General features: G+C 62.0%; 1 protein-coding gene across 1 annotated transcript; it reads right to left on the bottom strand.

Annotated features, from left to right (window-relative positions):
- Nucleotides 1–475: 475 nt before the first annotated feature.
- LOC111149472 (transaldolase 1) lies at nucleotides 476–8,330 on the bottom strand. Its single transcript, XM_022506561.1, has 8 exons — nucleotides 8,201–8,330; nucleotides 5,092–5,215; nucleotides 4,111–4,218; nucleotides 3,702–3,833; nucleotides 1,531–1,706; nucleotides 1,172–1,369; nucleotides 818–963; nucleotides 476–654 (listed from the first exon to the last, which is right to left on the bottom strand). The coding sequence occupies exons 1-8, from the start codon at nucleotides 8,295–8,297 to the stop codon at nucleotides 622–624; spliced, it is 1,014 nt and encodes a 337-aa protein (XP_022362269.1). The 5' UTR covers nucleotides 8,298–8,330; the 3' UTR covers nucleotides 476–621.
- Between the last annotated feature and the right edge of the window lie 12,134 nt (nucleotides 8,331–20,464).

Raw genomic sequence — 20,464 nt, 5'->3', positions numbered from 1 at the left:
GCCCAGGACGTGGACACCCCGCTGCCCCCTGCACACCTTGGGGGCCGTGCTCAGCACAGGCCAGACCTGCTGGGGCCGGGCCAGGGTGCCCGCAGTGCGTCCCCTCTCCAAGGCCCTGCGCTGTGTGTCCTGCCGTTCCTGCTCTTGGGAGGTGGCCAAGGGGCCTCTGCAGAGCTAGCTGCCAGCCTGGGTGGACGGAGACCGGATGCCGGGGCATCTGGGCATCAGTGCTTGGTCCTTTAGTCTCAGCAGCCCTGTTCCTCACACCTGGCTCCCTCTGCACAGACCCTGGGGGGCGGCGGGGGCGGGGCCACCCCCACCAAGCCCTTTCCCCCTGCAGCAGCTTGAGAGCCTGCACACGCCAGTCGTGCCCACGAGGTGGCGCCACCCCCTCCCACGGAGCCGAGCACCAGGGCAGCTGGCAGGGGAAGGGGGCGCTGGACCAGCAACAGGAACGTGGCACAAGAGAAGTGACTGCGTGAATGAATTAGGCAAAATTTTATGTTGACTCTATGATCCATCCCTGCCCCGACTGGTAAAAAATGCAAAATTCATCACAAGGCATGTGCAATCGGCCCCGATTCAGACGGCCCAGATCTGTGGCCCGGCTCAGGCATGGCCCTATTTTCCGTTTTCTGTGCTGAACATGCGGCCCTAGAAGGGGAGAAAGGGAGAGCGTGAGAGGCGGGCGTACGCTCGTGGCCCCTGCCCCCTGCCCGGGCTGCTGCAGGAGGGGGTCCCGAAGCCTTGGGCCACAGTCTAGGCGGCCAGGGGAGTCGACAACCCCCAGCTCCGCCCCTGAGTGTGGGGCGCTCACCACCAGCATCCGCTCGAGCTTCACGGCGTCGGCAGCAAACTTCCGGATCCCGTCCGAGAGCTTCTCCACCGCCATCTGGTCCTCGTTGTGCAGCCAGCGGAAGGCCTTCTCATCCAGCTGGATCTTCTCCAGGTCGCTGGCCTGCGCTGCGGGGGACAGGCACCGGGGCCTCCCACAGCCGCCCGCACCCCCGTGTGTCCCAGCTCCTGTGGGGTCGGGCCGCCCAGCATCTCGGCAGGGCCCCGGCAAGGCTCCCTTGGCGGGCAGGACACCGGCTGCTTCGGGCCAGTCCCTCACCTCCACGCTCGGAAACCAGGGTGGAGGCGGCCGCTAGCCAAGGGGCAGAGGGCTTACCCGCCTTGGGCGACAGCACGGGCACCAGCTCGCTGCGGTCCTTGAGCAGCTCCCCCAGGAGCTTGGGCGAGATGGTGAGGAAGTCACAGCCGGCCAGCGCTTTGATCTCGCCGGTGTTGCGGAAGGAGGCGCCCATGACGATGGTCTTGTAGTCAAACTTCTTGTAGTAGTTGTAGATCTTGGTGACGCTCTTCACCCCTGGGGCCGCACACACGGTGTTCCCAATGGCCTTGTGGATGCCGGAGGCAGTGCCCGCCCAGGATGAGGCCCAGAGCTGCCACGGCTGTGCCCCCCCCACCTAGCTGTACCCCCAGGCTGGCTGCGCGCCCCCCACCCTGTTCCTTCAACAGGCAGCTCACCCGGGTCCTCCAGGGGCTCATAGGATTTCTTGTCTGTGTTGGCCACGTGCCAGTCGAGGATGCGGCCCACAAAGGGGGAGATGAGGGTCACCCCCGCCTCAGCGCAGGCCACGGCCTGGGCGAAGGAGAAGAGCAGCGTCATGTTGCAGTGGATGCCGTGCTGCTCCTCCAGCTCCCTGCGGGGACACAGGGCCCCCGGGTCAGCACAGCGGCTCACGTGTGCGACACCCGCCGGGGCGCTCTGCCTGGCGGGCTTCTCTGATAAACCTGTTTCCAAAACGAGGCCCTGAGAACCACGGTGGGTCTCCCTGGGCCAGGCCGGTGCGCCTGCACCCCCGGGGCTGCTGCCAGAGACCCCCCAAGTCCCCTCCCACCGCAGTGGCGACCTGTCCTCCGTCCCACCCTGACCTGCAGCCTCCCGGGCGCCCCCTGCCGGCCCCCCAATCCACTGGGACATCCTGGGGTTGAGCCTGGCCTGTAGGGCAGTGCTCACACTGCTGCGAGCTGGGGAGTGGGCTGTGACGGCTAAGCCTGTGCTCAGGCCCCTCTGGCCGTGTCTCTATCCACCAGGGACCTTGTCAGAGGGACCCATGCCCTGTGGCCCCCCAGCAGCATTCATGAAGCACGGCTGCAGGGAATGCGGACGCGGTGGTAGTGGCGGCACAGGCCCCGGCGCCCTGCAGCAGGGCCAGGCTCTCCCAGGGCCTGTGTGCCTGGTGCAGGTGCCTGCGGGAGGCCTCAGTGGGACCCAGCAGCCGTGCTGGTCTGACCCGACCTGTGGGGCGTGCCGGGAGGGTGACTTTACGGAGAGTGTGAGATGGAACACAGACTGCAGGAAACAGCCCAGGAGGAGAGTCCCCCAGGACGAGACCATCCATTCCTCCCCACACCAGGATGGCACGAGACGAAGCTGTGCCAGCCGGGGGGCTGCCCTGGCGGCGAGCGATCCGTGCAGAGCGCTCAGCTCACCGGCAAGCGGGCTGTCCTGCACGACCCCGAGGCCCCTTAGCGCCACTGCCAAGCAGGGACGCCCCCGGCCCCTCTTCCCACCCCACACCACCTTGCACTGCTGACTGTGCTGCGGGGCACATCTGCAGCCTTAGGAAATCGTGTGGCTGCGGCCCCGGGAGTGGCTCAGATGCATTTGGCCCACTGATCTGGACCTCCGCTGAGCAGTGTGAGCGACTGCGGGCACCGCTGCCCGAGACCCTGGCACCAGCAGCCTCCTCTGAGTTTCTGTTTCATTGGCAGATTCTTCCCGGCTTGGCCGCGCTACCCTGGTTTATCTGCTCGAGGACTGAGGAGACTAGCTGCCAGGGGCTCCGGGGAGAGGGTGGGCGTGAGCGGGACCGGCTGACCTGGTGTCAGTAATAACTTCTAGGAGTCTCAGAACAATTTTCCAATCACTGCTGACAAATAGAAAAACTGAGTAAACGGAAAAGGAGAGTAGGGCCGCGGATGACACCAGTGGGAAGCAGAGGGTCGCCCAAGGGGTGGCCAAGCACGGAGGGACTGTCCCACGTGGCACCCCCCTCCCACAGAGGTGCCCACGGGAGCAAACACGTGTCTGAACCTGTGCACAGCTGTTCCCAAAAGCACACTCGTGACAGCCCCAAGGGTGGACGTAGCCGTGTGTCCACGGAAGGGTGAGTGGACACACAAAAATGTGTAGACACGGTGGCACATTAGCCTGACCAGGGATGCAGCCCTGACCTGTGCCAGCAGGGGAGGGAAGCCAGACACGAAAGGCCACCTCATGAGATTCTACTGATGTCAAACAAGTGGGCTAGAGAGCCAGAAACAGGGTGGCTGAGCGGCCACGGGTGCCAGGCAGGCCAGTGAGCGCACAGGCCGAACACGTGTGACCAGACGCCCTCGCCCACTGCTGTGCCGGCACCCATGCTCTCTGGGCGAGAACACACGGAGGAAGGCTCCGGGCGGTTCGGCCGTACACATGTGGTTTAACGACAAGCTGCTTCTTCCAACTGATGGGAGACGGGGGGACGGGAGACTGGGGATCCCACAGGGGCTTTGGTGTCTCTGGACAGTGGTGACCTGGACCCCCCATGCTGGCCCTCTCTGGACTGAGGGTCGAGCGGGCCCGTGGCCACACAACCCCAGCCCCGGAATGGAAGCTGAGCCCCCAGCAGGCCCCTCAGAGGGATCCTTACTTTCCAGCCTGGATTCCTTCCCAGGTGGATGACAGCTTTATGAGGATCCTGTCCTTGCTGATCCCAGCTTCCTGGTAGAGCTCGATGAGACGCCGGGCCCGGGCCACCATGGCGTCCTTGTCAAAGGACAACCTGCAGGAACGAGAGGCCCCCTGTCAAGCCACGCACCTCGGACGCCCCCCGAGGAGGAGCGAGTGGGCACCCGCAGCCTGCCCAGCCCCACGCGGGGTGCAGCTTTGAGGCCCGCCGCACAGTCCCGTTCCTCCCCGGGATCTACCCAGCTCGTGCGTGGCAGGAAGGGCCACCACGGTTTCTCTGAGGGGAGCGGCCGAGTGCTTGCTGCCACGGCTGCGTCTCCACGCCAGCTGCGGCTTCTGCCCCTCGACCCCCCACGACCCCGAGTCCTTACCGCGCATCTACTTCTGTGGACACACGGCCCGGAATCTTCTTTAATATTTCAGCTCCAAACAACACAAAAAGTTTATCCATAGCATTTGTAATCTGTTCCTCTTGCGACCTGAAATTCAAAGAGACAAATTAGGCCAAAAGCTTTTAAGTTCACAGGATTCTACAAAATAAATTCTCTCATTCCTTTGCAGCAAATTCCTTTCCCTTCCATCTTGTTTTTTTTTCCGACTCGTGGCAAACACACAGCATGTCGTCCACCACTTTAAACCCATCGAGGGGCACGGCTCGGGGGCACTGAGGACGTTCACACCAGGCAGCCGGGCCCACCATCTGCCTCTGAGCTTCGCGTCATTCCAGACAGAACCTCTCCGCCTCGTGGCCCCTGACAAGCCTCTAGAGGAGGGAGAGGGGCCAGCTGCGGCGGGCCATGTGGCGAAGGGCAGGGCGGACTCCCGCTCGCGGCCTGTGCCTCGGTCCCCGCAGGCCCCCACCCGGCGGGGCACCGTCACCCCCACAGAGACCTCGAGCGCCATCAGGAAAAGGCACAGAGAGGGCGAGTAGAACCGGCCTGTGGTTGCCTAGGGGAGGAGCAGGGGCACCAGGGAACATTCTAGACTGCACTGTGGTGACTGCACCGCTGAAAAACTTTACCAGAAAAAACTGGACTGCACTGGGCGAGTCTTCCTGTAGCAAAGCTGTTACAAGACGATCAAACGACAGGTCAGTGCTTGCCTCGGCTGGGACATTCACCACGAAAGGGGGCGAGGGGACTTTTGGGGTGCACGTGAACTGGGGCAGTGTTTACAGGGGTGCACAGTCCTTGAAACAAAACTGGGCCCTGAACTGGACACGCCCTGCGGCGGCGGCACCACACGCAAGCAGCACGGATGAGGCTGATGGAGACGCCAGGGCCCACCCCGAGTCTAAGAGCCAACCAGCGTGTGGGCGCAGCTAAAGCGACGGCGCCCTGCCCCGAGCTTACCCGCCCAGCCTCCGGCCGTAGGCGACGGCCTCCTCCACCAGCTCCTGGTGGGCCGGCATCTGCGCCGCAGCCAGGATCAGGGACGGGTTGGTGGTGGCATCCTGGGGCTTGTACTCGTCGATGGCTGGGGAAAGAGGGTGGACAGCAGGAGAGTGAGTGGACTTCTGCTGCACACGAGTCCCTCCAAGCCCCAGGCAGCCCAGCGGAGGCCAGTGTGTCTTCCAGCCCCACGCAGGGAGCAGCCACACCTCACACGCATTGCCCTCCCCGCCCCGGAAGAGTGTTTGCACAACACAACCACCACTAAGATTAGGGCCAGAGGTCCAAGTGCCCCCGGGGAGCTGCCCCTTCCACCGAGGGGGGAGGCAGGCAGCTGGCACAGCTGGGAAGGCACTTCCTGCAGCCCAGCAACTGTGGGCAGGTGCCCAGGCCAGCGACAGGGAGGGACGCGGCTGCACCATGCACGGCTCTCTTCCTTCTCTTTCAGTAGTGAGCCGGCAGCACCAGGAAACCCGCGGAGCCCCACTGCAGGCTCCCCCACGGCCGCTGCCCCTCAAACTCGCATCTGGCTAGACCATCAGCGGGCTCAGTAAAGCCATTCAGCAAGTTAGTCTTTTCAAAGTACACTCTGGTGACAAAACTAGAGACGGAGACCAGGCACTGCCAAGGACAGTGACGGGGGCGCCCCCAGGAGCACGAGCAACAGGAGTCTATCCGTGTTGTAAAACCAGGGCTGGGAATGGACGCCCCACCCCCATTCAAGCTTTCGGCCGCTCAACGGGGCCAGGCCTGCTGCCTCTTTCCAATGTCGCACTGGTGCCAACCTCCTGGTGCTAACATCACACCCCTGTCACAGAAAATGTCACCACTGGGGAGAGTGGGTGAAGGATTCATGGGACTTGACAGGCTAATTCTGCAACTTCCTGTGAGTCTATATTTCAAAATAGTAACAAGAGAAAGTGCTCTGGGGGCCTCTGGGTGGGTCAGTCCGTTAAGTGTTCAACTCTCGTTTTGGCCTTGGGTCATGATCTCAGGGTCGTGAGATCGAGCCCTGGGTTGGGCTCCACTCCCAGCAGGGAGTCTGCGTGAGAGTCTGTCTCCCTCTGCCCCTCTCCCCGCCCTCTCTCTAAAATTAAAAAAAAAAAAAAAAAAAAATCTAAGCGGAGCCTGACCCAGGGCTCGACCTCACCACCCTGAGATCATGGCCTGAGCTGAAATCAAGAGCTTGCCGCTTAACCGACTGAGCCACCCAGGCACACCTCAGCTCAGGTCTTGATCTCAGCGTCAGGAGTTCAGGCCTTGTGCGTGCTCCACACTGGGCAGGGAGCCTGGAAGAAAGGAAGAGGGGAAGGGAGCGATGGAGGGAGGGAGAAAGAAAATGTTCCGCAATGATGTTTATGCTGGCAGGTCAAAACTCATGGAGGGATGTACTGAAGGGAGTTTTGTTACATGAAAGTAGGCCTTGGGGCGCCTGGGTGGCTCAGTGGGTTAAGCCTCTGCCTTCAGCTCAGGTCATGATCTCAGGGTCCTGGGAATGAGCCCTGCATCGGGGTCTCTGCTCGGCGGGGAGCCTGATTCCCCCACCCTCTCTCTCTGCCTGCCTCTCTGCCTACTTGTGATCTCTGTCAAGTAAATAAAAAATATCTAAAAAAAAAAAAAAAAAAGCAGAATTTGATTTAAAAAAAAAGTAGGCCTTGACAAGGCTGACTTTCGAGAAACTTAACAACGAAACTAGTGCTCAGCCAGGGTCAACAGATGGGCTTCAGGGTTCAGGGCCCCGACGTATGGAAGTGAACAGCTGTGGTGCAGGGTGGGGGCACTGTGCTGGGGAGAGCATCAGTGACTCTGGTTGCGTTTTCACAGCGGCCTGTGACCCACCCCTCAGCCCCGCCAAAGGTAAGAACCTTCAGGCCATAAATGACCACAAAACCAAACGCTATCTGCAAGTATGCCATGTTCAGGGCTATACGGTATCAACCACTGGACCTTCTCAAGGTTGCCAATGTTCATTACAAAGAAACGTCAGCACGTGGGCTGCGGTATTTCTGAAAAGGGGGTTAAAGCGCAAGTGCTGCCCCAAGGCCCCTCTGCAGGGACAGCAGCAGGAAAGACAGACCAAGGCTCTGCCTGCGAAGAGAGAAATCGAGTCTAAGTGTTAAGCAGGGAAGCAGCACAGGGAGGAGCGCGCTTGCAGCACACTCTGCCCTACTCAGGTCAGCGCCCGGAGGTCTGGAGAAAAGGGCAGGGTGAGCAGGGGCGCCCCGGGAGCCGGCCGCGAGGGGACGTCTGCCCGCCTGCAGGCCGGACCCAGGCGCATCAGGCCCCGCGTCCCCCACGGAAGCCGCCGAAAGCGGGCGTTCACTCTGCGGGTCACCAAGGAGGAACTACCCGGTTTCCCAAGCCACCGTGAGAAAGCAGAAAAGAGCGGAAGTCGGTCCTCCCGCCCTCACCCCGCGCAGCCCTTCCCGGGTTTCCTGAAAATCTGGTTTCTTCGCGGCCGAGCGGGACCGAGGCCGGTTCGGGGGCCCGCAGACGCCCCTCCCCGCTTCCCCCCCGCCAACGCGATTCGGAGCCGGGAAACCCCCTGGTCCCCGGCACGGGAACTCCGCGGTGCTCGAGCGCGGGGTCCGACCCGCGCGGCTCCGCGGCCCCGGCCGGTGGACGCGCCCAGGGCCGCCCCCCAAGCCCGGGGCGGGCCGCAGCGGGTGTGCAACAGGCGACTGCGGGGCCCGGCCCGCCAGTCCCGGCCCTTCCGCTCCCGGAGCTCCCGCGAGCTCCCGCTCGACGCACCACGCCGGCGGCCCCGGGCGGCGTGGACGAGGGGTCGGGGACGAAATGCGCTCCGGGGCCGCCCCGAGTCCCTCCGGAGCGCGGAGCCCTGCGAGCCCGGCCAGCACCCGCGGACCCCCGAAGCTCCCCCAGGTCTTTCCAGCGGCTCGGACGCAGCGCCCCGCCTCACCCCTGCCCCTTCCGCGGCCCGCAGGCCCTGCGCTCCCGCCTCCCTCCCTCCCGGCCCGCGCGCCCCGGGGACCCCCGGACGCCCTCTCCGCGCCCCTCCCCCCACCCGCGGCGGCGCGCGTCCCGGAGCTCGGGGTCCCGCGCGCCTCACCGTGGAAGTCGCCCGTGTCGGCCACCACGGTGGTGAACTGCTTGAGCTGGTCCAGCGCGCTCTCCATCCTCTGCCGCTTCACCGGTGAGCTCGACATGGCCAAGTCGACCCCGAGCGCGGCGGCCCACAATGCCCCGCGGCCCGCTCCGCGCCAGCCAGTCGGAGAGCGGCGCGGGAAGGCGGGGCCGACGCGCGTCCGCCACGAGGCGGCGCCCCGCCCCGGAGACGGCGCCCCGCCCCACGGCCACGCCCCCCCGGGCCAGTCCCTCCGGGAGACCGCGTCTCCGCGTCCGTGCTCTCCTCCCCCAGCCCCGGGTCCTCAGACTGGTGTCCCCTTCCCGCCAGCAGGTGTGCCCCCAAGGGACGCGTCCCCAGAGCGCTGCGCGCCCCCTCAGGAAGGCGCTCCCCGAAATGAGCTTCCGGAGTGAGGCGCCCCTGCGCGGTGTGTTCCCCGGAGTGACTGGACCCTGGAGTGACGACCCCTCCGGGGCGTCCGGTCCCCACGGGCCGCCCCACTCAGAAAGGGAAGGCGGAGGGGCGCCTGGGTGGCTCAGTGGGTTAAAGCCTCTGCCTTCGGCTCAGGTCATGATCTCAGGGTCCGGGGATCGAGTCCCGCGTCGGGATCTCTGCTCGGCGGGGAGCCTGCTGTCTCCTCTCTCTCTCTGCCTGCCTCTCTGCCTGCTTGTGATCTCCGTCTGTCAAATAAATAAATAACATCTTAAAAAAAAAAAAGGGACAGGCAGGGCTGGGGGTGTGGGGAGACAGATCTGGGGCTCCGTGGTCGGGCTTCCAGAGCGCCCAGTCCGTGGAGGCGGGAGGGAACGCCCGGCAGGGAGCGCTGCGGCCCGCCCTGTCCCAGCTGCCTGAGCCGGGCCTGCCTTGGGGCCTGCCTTGGGGCCCGCGCCTGTGGTCAGCAGAAAACAACCAGGCCCTGAAAAGAAAGAAGCCATGGGGACGTCCTCACAGCCCTTCCGGCGGGGCGGCCCTGGAGGAGCCGGAAGGTCGAAGGTCCCTGGTAACTCTCCGTAAGACGCCGGCCTTACAGACCCACGCCGGCCACCTGTCAGGCCCCCGCCCTCCCGGAGCCTCCTGTGTCCTCCCGCAACTCAGCCTGTCGCTCTGCCCACTCTCCTGGGTCCAGGAGACGCCTGCGTGGACTCCCCTGCCGAGAACCATGCTCTCCAGCCCGCTCCGTCAAACGCAGAGGGGCCTGTAGGGACGATGGTGGGGGAGCCACCGAGTTCAGGCCCCTGACTCCCCGGGGAGCGGCGGCTCAGAAGCGGCCTCCAGGCTGCAGACTCTGAATGGGGCCTTGGCCGGACTGTGGCCCTCAGCTGCCGCAGACAACGATGCAGCGCCAGGGTGGCCCGCGGGGCAGGGGCAGGGGCAGCGCAAGGACTGGAGGTTGGAGTGGGCTTGAGGCCCTGCCCACCAGTCCTCGTGGGGCTGCAGGCGCCCCGGAGGCACTCCCTGCCCTCAGCCCCGGCCTGGCGCTCCAGGCCCCGACTCCGACAGACTCCTGTGCGGTCGCCTGGGAAGGAGCCGGCTGGAGGCCGGGCCTGGTGGTTTGGTTTTCTCCTGCACAGATCTGGGTCCACAAGGCTGGACTCCTGCCTTGCTCTGACGCTGGGACTCTGTCCCACATGAGGAACGCTGAGTTCAGAAGGCCTCCCAAAGGCACGGTGTGCGAAATCTGCCGTCGGAAGCAAACTGCTGGGTCATATGGGCAGCTTATCTGTCTCGTAACTGCTGTCCGGTTCTGTTATATATTCTGGACCAAGTCTTTTTGTCGGATGTGTGTATATTGTCGGTGTTTTCTCCAAATCTGTGGCTTATGTTTTCATTTTCTTAACTGTGTCTTCAATGAGAAATTTTAAATTTTGATGAAATTCAATGTAACAAATTTTAACTTTATGGTTAGTGCCTTTTTGTATCTTCTCAAAAAAAAAACAACAACAAATGTTTGCTTGCTCCCAAGTGACAAGAATATTTTCCTGTGGCCGTTTCAGAGTCATTTTAGTTTTGGCTTGCATGTTAGTCTTTGACGAATCTCGGACTGACTTTCTGTGTATTATGAGGTAGAGGTCAAGGGTCACTACTCTCCTTGGTCCATCTTTGTTGAAAGAGCCTTCCACTTGTCACAGAAATACAAAAATAAGAAATATGTGTCACAGAGGAAAACAGGTACTATTCACCGGGGAAACACAAATGAAAACCACAGTTAGACCTCTTCCTAAAATGGCAAACATTTAAAAAGACTAGCAATCTAGGGGCGCCTTGGGGGGCTCAGTTGGTGAAGTGTCTGCTTCCGACTCAGGTCGTGATCCCAGAGTCCTGGAATCGAGCCCCCATCGGGCTCCCTGCTCATTGGAGGGCCTGCTTCCCCCTCTTCCTCCGCCTGCCGCCCCCCCCCCGCTTATGCTCTCTCACTCTCTTTCTCTGTCAAATAAATAAGTAAAAGCTTTTCAAAATAAAATCAAAAGATCGGCAATCTCAAGTGTCAGGGAGGCCGTGGGGCGGGAGCGCTCCCACCTTGCTGGTGGGGAACGGTGCACAGACTGTCAGGAGAGTCGTCACGCGGCTCCTTGAAAAGCTCAGCACATGTCACTGTGCAAACCAGCCCTCCCTTCCTCGGACAAACACATGTCCACGCAAAGATTTGTACCCAGATCTTCCCAGCAGTTTTACTCCAGCTCCAAACTGGAAACAACCCAAACGTCCGTCCACAGAAGTGGACAGACTGGTGACTCCGGGCAGCAGAACGCTTTCCCGCGGTGCCAAGGGAGCGCTGGTGCACAGCCCTGCACAGCCCCCGGCTCGGGTAAGCCTCATGCGCGCGGTGCTGCCAGAAAGGAGCCTGGCACGGGAGGGCACAGAGCAGGACCCCACCGTGGGCCGGTCTAGGCCTCCTGTCCTAGGCAGGACAGGAGGGCTGGAGGTGACCCAGAGAGGGCACAAGGGGGCTTTCTGGGGTGATGGAGACGTTCTCCATCACAGGTTCAGAGTGTGATGGAGGGAGCAGCGCTTGGGAAACATGTGCTCCATGTGCGCCCAGACACTGGCCAGAAGGTTGGGGCGCCTGGCAGCCTGGCCTCTGACAAGCCTGGGGTAGTCCTGGCCGTGTTGGGGTCTGAGAACCTCAGCTCCGTGTCCTTCCGGGGGAGTGATCCCTTGGGGGAGACGCTTGTCGAAACACTTCCAAATGTGCGTTTCATGGTGTGTAAATTAGGAAGAAAAAAAGGCAATGGAAGCAAAACAAAACGGAACACAGACTCTCTGAGCAAACACCTGTTGGGCGCTCGCCTGCAGGTTCTGAACACAGGCCCGAGGCGGGCGATCTCGAAGACGCGGAAAGACGTGTACGGCTGAGCGCGGGGCAGGCGCGGCCAGAGCCACGTGGGGCTTGCACAGCTGCCCAAGCACCAGGAGCGGGGGAAGGAGATGTGAGGCTCTGGGGCAAGGCGGGCTCCCCTGCCCGCAGAGTCCCTGTTCCGCTGCCTTCGTGCGGGCACTCGCCCACCCTCCACCAGGGCCAGCAAGGGCCTCAGCCCGGTTTAGGTCTCTCAGATCTCTGCGCGGGGGGAAACGGATACGGGTGTGCCTGCCCAGGCCCCGCGGCGCTTCTGAGCCAGGAGCTCAATGGACCCGGTTCCGCAGATGCAGAGGTGGAGGCAGAGGCACTGGGTCAGTCAGGGAGCAGGGCGCCAGAGGGGCCTCTCCCCCAGGCCCTCGTAGAAGCTACCAGACCTACGTGCCTCGGTGGCTCCGTGGCAACCCTCAGCTCTTGGTTTGGCTCAGGTCATGATGTCAGGATCCTGGGATGGAGCCCAAGCCGGGCTCTGCCCTCCGCTCGAGTCCGCTCGAGGGCTCTCTCCCTCCCCTCTGCCCCTCCCCCTGCACACGCAGGCTCTCTCTCCCAAATAAATAAATAAATAAATAAAATCTTAAGACAGAGGAGGAGGAGGAGGAAAAGAAGAAGTTGCCCGGCCTGCCAGGTCAGGAGGGAGGTGCCCGTGGACTTTGCACGTGAGGTGTGCCCTGACTCAGGGAGCTCCAGGATCATTCTCTTCCAGTCTCGCGTGGAAGGGCCCATGCCAGCCCCTCAGCCTTCCAGAGGCCCTGCAGCCTGGCCCTTGCTGCAGTGTTCGCCGCACACCCAGATGTAGGGAAGTAGGACGCAGCTTCCTTCCTCCTCAAGGTGGTTCCCCCACTTAGCAGTTAGAACCTCACCTCATCGCCCTGCTCGTGCAGGCGTCACAGGGCGCCCTCCCAGGGGTCCCTCGGGCCTCGCTTCACACAAATAACAGGCTTGGGCCGCCCTGCAAGCCATACAGCTCCCTGGAAGGGCGGGCAGTTCTGGGCCCGGACCAGCCCAGTCCTGGCCCCGGAAAAGTTGGCAGTGCCCTCTGCAGGAGGCAAAGAGCAAGGAGGGGCCTGCGGAGATGAAGAAGGCGTGTTGGCTTGTCTGTCGCCAACTCCGCAATCCAGGGGCATTCGTGGCCTCAGGAGAGGGAGGACCCCCAGGACCCAGGATGACCCAGACGTCTCTGAACCACCGCCTGGGTGCTCTGATACGAGCCCGGACTGTAGCTTTGGGGGGCCAGTGTTTGACATGGAAGTTTGAGGAGAGGTGGAGGGGTGGAGGCAAAGCCTCAGGGTTAGGGAAGGAGAGGGTGGGGAGGGGAGAAGACCTGGAAGGTCTCTGACCCCGTCCGGGTGGGCTGGTCTGGGGGCCAGGGGCCCAGCATCTGCGCCTCCACCTTTCTTGGCTCAGCTCCTTCCCAGGACCCTCCTAAGCCCTGACCGGGAGGCCCAGGCAGTGGAAAGCAAGCATGACACCCAGGGCCCTCTTGCCAGGCTGCAGGGTTCCCCCAGGAACCTCGGTGGCCTCTCCCTCCTGACCCGGCATGCCGGTACCATGGGCGCTGGGGACAGGTCAGGCTGGGTCGGTGAGCAAGCAGTCAGAGGTCCAGCCTCACCGCAGTCCTTGGAAGTGGTCGATGACAGCGTCCGTACAGCCTGGCATCCCTCGGAGGAGCTGGACTCCTGCTCCAACCAGACCGGGACAGTCCTACGGCCCGGCCAGGACTGCAGAGCCGTCTGCAGGGAACCAGGCTGGACTTGTGAAGGCGAAGAGAGAAGGGCTGGAAACCAGACAAAGTCCAGCAGCGGTGGGCGGGCAGCCCAGGACGGCGGCAGAACAGAGCTCCGGGTGCGTGACCCAGCGTCTCATACAGTGTCCCCACATCCCTTCTAGAGCTCCTCCTGGGTGCTGAGAAGGAACACAGCAGATCGGCCACGTGGCTGATGGAGGGGGCGGGGAGGGGACAAGTGGTGGGGCAGCGGTCAGCGGCCTGGAAGAGTGGGGGTGGCTGTCGGGGAGGCCTCGCTGAGAAGCTGGCCTTTGAGCAAAGGCTGCAGGGTCTGGAGAGTCAAGTAACCTCCCTGGGGACTCCGGTGGGGCTGCCGAGCCTGGACGCGGGAGGGTGGGGAGGGGTGGTGGGAGGGTTGTAATAGGATTTGGGGTTTAAAGGGTCTCTCTGGGCCTTGTGTTGAGTCTGACTGAGGGAACAAGGGTGGAAGCTGGAGGTGGTGAGGGCGGGCGGGACAGTGACCAGAGGGTGGCTGAGAGAGGCAGCAAGTCGTGTTAGATCTACTGGCTGTGGGGGAGGGGCAGGCCAGGTGGGGGCGGGGGCAGGGGACCCTCTGGCTTAGGGTACCTGGGTGCCCAGAGCACAGCAGCTGGGGGTTAGAGGTCTAGAGCTCAGGTCTGGGGTTAGCCTGGAGAGGCTCCAGGTGTGGGCGGGCAGGAATGAACAGGAAGTCAGGTCAGTCAGTTGGGGGAGGGGTGTCCACCTAGCGCGAGAGCCAGCCACGCTGGGGGTAGGGAGGAGGAGCTCTGGGGCCTCAGGGCCTTGCTGCTGACTTGCCAGCTGCAATGCAGGACGGACGGGAGGAGGGGTGCGTGGAGTCAGGGCACGACCAGTGATTTGGGGGCGTGTTACAGTGAAGGGAGCTGGGCTGGTGGCCTGGGGAGAAATGAGCACAGTTGTGGCTGTCGGAAGGAGAGGAGCGGGGCCTCGGCAGCCTGGTCCTTGGGTGGACGAGGGACGGCTGGGATCCCCGCTGCTCAAGCAAGGGTGACTGTCACCAGGCAGGATGGCAGGGGTGATGGGCAGCGGAGCCGGGCACAGAGGGGCGTAGGGGCAGACTGCTGGTGGCACATAGGGAGGCCCTACTGACTGGTTCACTGCTTTGGGGATGGAGAGGGTGGTGGGAGTACAATGGGGGAGGAGCGACAGGAGGTGGTGTGGCTCACCCGGGTGTGGCTATCTGTCCCTCCAGGCTCTCTGGGTGGGTGTGGGAAGGTGGAGAGTAGATTTGATCGAGATGGGGCTTGGCCGGGGCAGTGTGGGAGACAGCAAGGCCACTACGGGGCGGGGGAAAGGGGGCTGAGCTGGAGAGGACAGCCCAGGACAGAGCAGGTGAGGCTGGGAGGGTGTGGCGGTGGGAGGTGGGGGACTGAGTCAGGCCAGGATGGGCAAGACTGGCCCAGGGAGGCGGTGTGAGCAGCCGCTCTCCTTGGCAACAGTGTGAGGAACAAAGGCAAAAGAAATATGGAAAAAAGACTGAACTTCCTCATAACTCGCAGCCCATTGACAAGCCCTTGACACAGGTGGGATGACCTTCCTCCAGGAACCCAGCTGCTTCATTGTGAACACTTTGCGAAGGGCAAAGGCAACCTTAGCTTGACCTTAGCCTGACCTCCAGGATCCTGTAAGTCTCTTCTTTTCTTTCTTTTTGTTTTTAGAGCCTTTACTGGGCGCCTGGGTGGCTCAGTAGCTTAAGCATCTGCCTGCAGCTCAGGTCATGATCCTAGGGTCCTGGGATTGAGCCCCACATTGGGCTCCCTGCTCAGCGGGGAGCCTGCTTCTCCCTCTCCCACTCCCGCTGCTTGTGTCCTCCCCTCCGTCAAATAAATAAAAATCTTAAAAAAAAAAAAAGACTATTTATTTAAAAAAAATTTTTAAAGATTTTATTTATTTATTTGACAGAGAGAGAGCACAAGCAGGCAGAGAGGCCGGCAGAGAGAGAGGAGGAAGCAGGCTCCCCGCTGAGCAGAGAGCCCGACATGGGGCTCGATCCCAGGACCCTGAGATCATGACCTGAGCCAAAATCAAGAGTCAGATGCTTACTGGCTGAGCCCCCACTGGCGCCCCAAGTCTGCCTTAACGTATGAAAATCCCTTTATCTCTACCCAAGCCCCCAGGATACATGTTGGCAACCGTCCTCCAAACATACGCTGGCTGCAGGCTCTGAAGGGTCTCGTGACTAAGGTTTGCCTAGACAGTAGTCGATGACCCCTCAGTGTCCTGGAAGCCTTGCTTCCGAATTCCTCAGACTGACACTGTCCTGGCTCCCGGGATATGGTTCCCGTCCGCAGACAGCAGGAGCCCCGCGTGTGGGAGGACGTGCAGGGTGGACCCCGCATCCCGCACAGTCGGCGGGAATGGAAGCCGGGCAGCTGCTGTGGGAAACGGCGTGGCGGTTCCTCCAGAAATTGAGAACGGAATGACCGTGTGATCGGGCAATTCCTCTTCTAGTTATGTACCCTGAGAATCGAAAGCAGGGACGTGTGTGGACGCTGCACACCCGTGTTCACAGCCGCTGACACACGGGAGCAGCCCCCCCGTCCATCGACGGGTGAGTGGATGGATACACGTGGTCTGTCCACACACCAGCCTGTCCCTCGGTCCCACGGAGGGACACGCTGACACCGGCCATAGCTGATGGACCTGGGGGATGTGATGCGGAGTGAATATGACACAGAGGGACAAATACTGCAGGATCCCACCCAGATGGGGTCCCTAGAGTCTCCAGATTCGCAGGGACAGAGAGTGGACGGTGGGCGCCGGGGCCAGGGGAGGGATGGGGTCGGTGTCTCACAGGGACAGAGTCTCCGTTTGGGAAGATGGAAAATTCTGGAGACGGATGGTGGGGACGGCCGCACAACAGTGTGAATGTGCTTCGTACCCCTGAGCCGTGGGCTTAGGGACGGGGAAGATGGTACGTTTTATGTCCTGTGTATTTTACGACGACTGGAAACGAAGAAGACTCTGGGAGTGGCCTCGCTGGGCGGCCGGGCTCGGGCCCTGAGGCCGCGTCGTTGGCCCGCTTGACAGGGGCGGGAGTCACCCCGCACTGACCGACCCGCGTGGCCACGGCGGGAGCCCCGTGTTTGCAGCTGTGGGTGCCTCTCCACGTGTGGCCGGCCCCTGTCTGCAGCCTGGGGCTGGGCCACGAGAGACTTGCCTGAAAACGCGTCGCGCGTGGGGCTCCACACGCCTGACACGGACGCTCCGACTCACCGTGGCCACGACGCCGGCCCCTGTGCTCCTTGAAGCGACGGGGCCCCTCGTTCATTTCAGGGAGAAGGGCCGCCGGGATCCCGGGTCCGAGCAGCCACGGCACGGAGGCCGGGTTCTCCCGAGGGGCCAGGGCGGCTGGCGCGGCGACGGAGAGCGCTGCCTGGGGCGGCCTGGCCGTGGGCCTCAGCTCGAGGCCAAGGCTGGGTGGAGTGAGATGAGGTGGTTGTTCCCTGGGACTTTGCACCGGACCGGGCGCGCGTGGGGGGATGGGGTGCGCCAAGCCTGATCCTTGCAAAGGAGCCAAGAGACCCCCTCCCCAGGGCAGCTTTGTACAATAATTGGGTCAAAAAGGCAAAAAATCACTTTGTGCCTCCCCTGGGGCGGCCGTAACAAAGCGCACTCAAGGGCAGGGGTCAAAGAGCAGGAGTGGGGCAGCGGGGCTGAGATCACGGTGTTGGCGGGGCTGGTGCCCCGGCTACTTCACGGCCCCACTGCTGCGGGTATTTCTCGCCTTGCAGACGACCCACCCTCACCTCTGCCTCCACGTTCCCGGGACGAGCGCACTTGTCCAGCGTCACTACAATGGCCGCAGTCATGTTGGATTAAGGCCCAACCTAAGGACCCTGTCCTGTATGAGCCGGGGGGTGGGGACACAATCCAATGTCCAGCACACTCTGCCTTACTAGGACATTCGCTGAGAGCTCGGGCCCCGCGGAAGGGCACGCCCCACCGGGCCTGCTAGGAGCGTGTGCCTGGGTGGGTCCCGCCGCTGCCAACGCGCGGCTCCCGGTCAGCCGTCCCTGTGGCCGCCAGCGAGCTACATTCTTAGCGATGATGAAGCCAAACTCATCAGCTCAGTGTGAAGTTTTGCACAGAAAATTCCTCCTCAGCTTTATCACAAAGACATTTCCCGCCTTTTCTTCCAGGAACTTGCTAATTTTCCCTTCCCGAGAATGGTTTCCTGCTTCTGGGATTCTCTCTCTGGGGGGGGGGGGGGTTCCTAGTCTCCTCTCTCTGCTTCTTGGGACACAGAGCCACCTTCTCAGTGCCGCTCCCTCCCTTGAGTCCTCTCTCTGCCGGGGTCATCCCTGCCAAGCACCACCTGGTTCAGGTAACAGGTGCCTTCTAGCCTCCATTCCGTCTCTGGCCACTTGGTACAGGTGTGAGGGATGCCTAACCCTTGTGCTAACCTTTCCCTGCACTAACCTCTTGGGAAATCAAATATTTTGAAAAAGTAAAACAGAAAGGACAAAGAAAATACTCTTTTCCCTTTTTAAAAGATTTTATTTATTTGAGAGAGAGCAAGAGAGAGAGAAAACACAAGCAGGGGGAGCAGGAGAGGGAGAAGCAGGCTCCCCACGGAGCAGGGAGCCTGATGCACGGCTCGATCCCAGGACCCTGAGACCATAACCCGAGTCAAAGGCAGATGCTTAACTGAGTAAGCCACCTAGATGCCCCAAAACACTCTTCTTAAAGAAGCCCCTCTTGGGGGCGTTCATGGAAAGTGTCCCTCTTCAGTGGGGAGCCTGCTTCTTCCTCTCCCTCTGCCCCTTCCCACCACTCACACCTATCTCTCTCCTTCTCTGTCTCAAATAAATAAATACATAAATAAAAATCTTTAAAAACGAAAAAAAGAAGCCCCTCTTGCCTCCAGGCCAGTCCCGAGTGGGCGAGGAGGCGAATGAAACCAGCGGGTCGGGGGAGGGCCACAAAGACATGCCTGTCCCTTTAACAGAGACAGCCTTTGTTGGTGGGATGTTTGCCGGCGGCAGAGCTGGGCACAGGGCGGACGCTGGGCGGGCAGCTCAGCCCCTCCCGCCCGGAGGGACACTCCCATGGCCAGACCCTCTGCAGTCCCTGCCACCCCTGGGGCTGGCGCCACCAGACCCTCCCTCTTTCCTGCGTGCCCAGTCTGGGGTGGGGAGAGACCAGGTCAGGCTAGGACACAAATCAGGCCTGGCTGCATTTGAGGCCGGCTCCTCCCCTGCTCCAGGGTTCTGGGCAGGTGACCTGGCCCCTCTGGACCTTGCTTGCTCTTTCTTTCTTTCTTTCCTTTTTTTCAAAGATTTTATTTATTTATTTGACAGCGCGAGAGAGAAAGCGAGAGCAGGAACACAAGCAGGGGGGTGGGAGAAGGGAAGCAGACTTTCCACCAAGCAGGGAGCCTGATGTGGGGCTCGATCCCAGGACCCTGGGATCATGACCCAAGCAGAAGGCAGACGCTTAATGACTGAGCCCTCCAGGCGCCCCTGGGCCTTGTTCTTTCTTCTCTTTTCTTTTTTTCTGTGCTTTGTTCTTCATCCAAGCCTACTTTTATGGACCTGAAATCACCAGGATGTCAAACAGGGTGGAGTTCAGTCGTCCCCTAATCTGGTGGCCTTGGACAGGGATGCTGTCATGTCCTCACACCTACACTGAAGGCAATGTGACTTTGGGCCCACCACACTCACATCCGAGGAAGTGGTGGGGAAGCCTCTTCCAGGGGCCCAGAGGCCCAGCAGATGGGTGGGGCCGGGCCATCTTGGAACCAATAGCTCCTGGGTAACGGGAGCTGGCTTAGGGCTGCAGGGGGTTAGGGAACGAGGGGCCTGGGGTACTAGGGAGCCAGGGGGCTCGGGTCTTGGAGATCAGATCCTCCTCAGGCTGTCCAGGGAGCACAGTGGGGACAGAGGGGGATGGAGCAGGTGGCCTGTGGATGAGATGGAGGAGGGGAGGAACGAACAAGGAAAGAAGCGTAGGTTCTGGGGCTCCCAGGGAATAAGCGACCCAGCTAGAAGGGCGTGTCGCCAAAGCCCAGCCAGCACCACCTTCCTGCTGAAGGCAGAGCCCTGCCGGGTGGGCTCAGGACAGGGAGCTGTCCCTCTGAGCTCCAGTTCTAGTGGGCACCACAGGGCCAGCAGAGCCCCCCTTCAGAGCAGGCAGAGCTGGGGGTGCCCATCCCTGCTCCACAGGAGGGGCTCAACCAAATAGGACTGGTGGGAGGGTGGTCTGGTCAGGGGGCCCATCCTTCTGGGTGGTTCTGGCCAGAGGGACCTGCAGGTTTCTGGAGGGACAGCCAACACCCAACCCCTCCCTTTTCCTTTTTGGTCCTATTTCCCTGTCTGCGGGGTCCTGCCTGGGTCTGGGAGGATCAACCTTCCTCTTTTGACCTAGAGCTTAGGGAGGACCTTCCTCTTCCGAGGAGAGGAGGCCATGGCGGTCAAGGCCCAGAGGCAGCCCAGCTTCGGGGGGCCGGGTCCTGGTGGACAGATCCAGCCCCGTGTGTCTGTCCCAGCTGAGAGTCGGGGCTTCTGAGGGCTGAGCCTGGGTTGGTGGCCAACCAGCCGAAAGCTGAGAGACAGCCCTCTCCATCCCCCAACCCCACAAAGCACGACCTCTGCATGGAGCTCCCTGTGGTTGAGGCCCCAGGAATGAGCCCTGCAGACACCCTCACCCAGGGTTGGTCCACCCGCTGCTTCCGGGAAACACAAATCAAGTTGTCCTCCACATCTGGCCGGGTACTTGGAGCCCCCCGCCCCTCCCCCCAACACTCTGCAACACGTAGGGCCGCCAGCAGAGGGCGCCAGAGGCCTCCTCCGAGGGCCAAGCAGGTGAGGTCAGGTGTCCTGGAGGTGCAGAGGGCCGCTGACCAGGGGCTCCTCTGCTCCCTGTCGGACACCTCCGAGCTCACCACCACCTCGTCTGGTGCCTGTCACACCCTTCTCCGCGGCACCTCCCTCTGCGTGGGGCTGAGCTTCCGCCTCGCCTCTCAGACTCACACCCCTGGCTGGCCTGCCCTGAGGTCCTGAAGACCTGGCTCCCCAGCCCTTCCACCCACCTGGGTTCCTTGGGCCTTCTGGACACTCGGGCTGGGAGAGCCACAGCGTGCAGAGTGGGCACGGGCCCCTCAACCCTG

Source organism: Enhydra lutris, unplaced genomic scaffold (genome assembly GCF_002288905.1).
Source record: "Enhydra lutris kenyoni isolate GAN:26980312 unplaced genomic scaffold, ASM228890v2 scaffoldscaffold22, whole genome shotgun sequence".
NCBI classification, from domain to species: Eukaryota; Metazoa; Chordata; class Mammalia; order Carnivora; family Mustelidae; genus Enhydra; species Enhydra lutris.
Note: the sequence above shows the minus strand (reverse complement) of the source record. Positions and strands in the feature narration are given on the sequence as shown.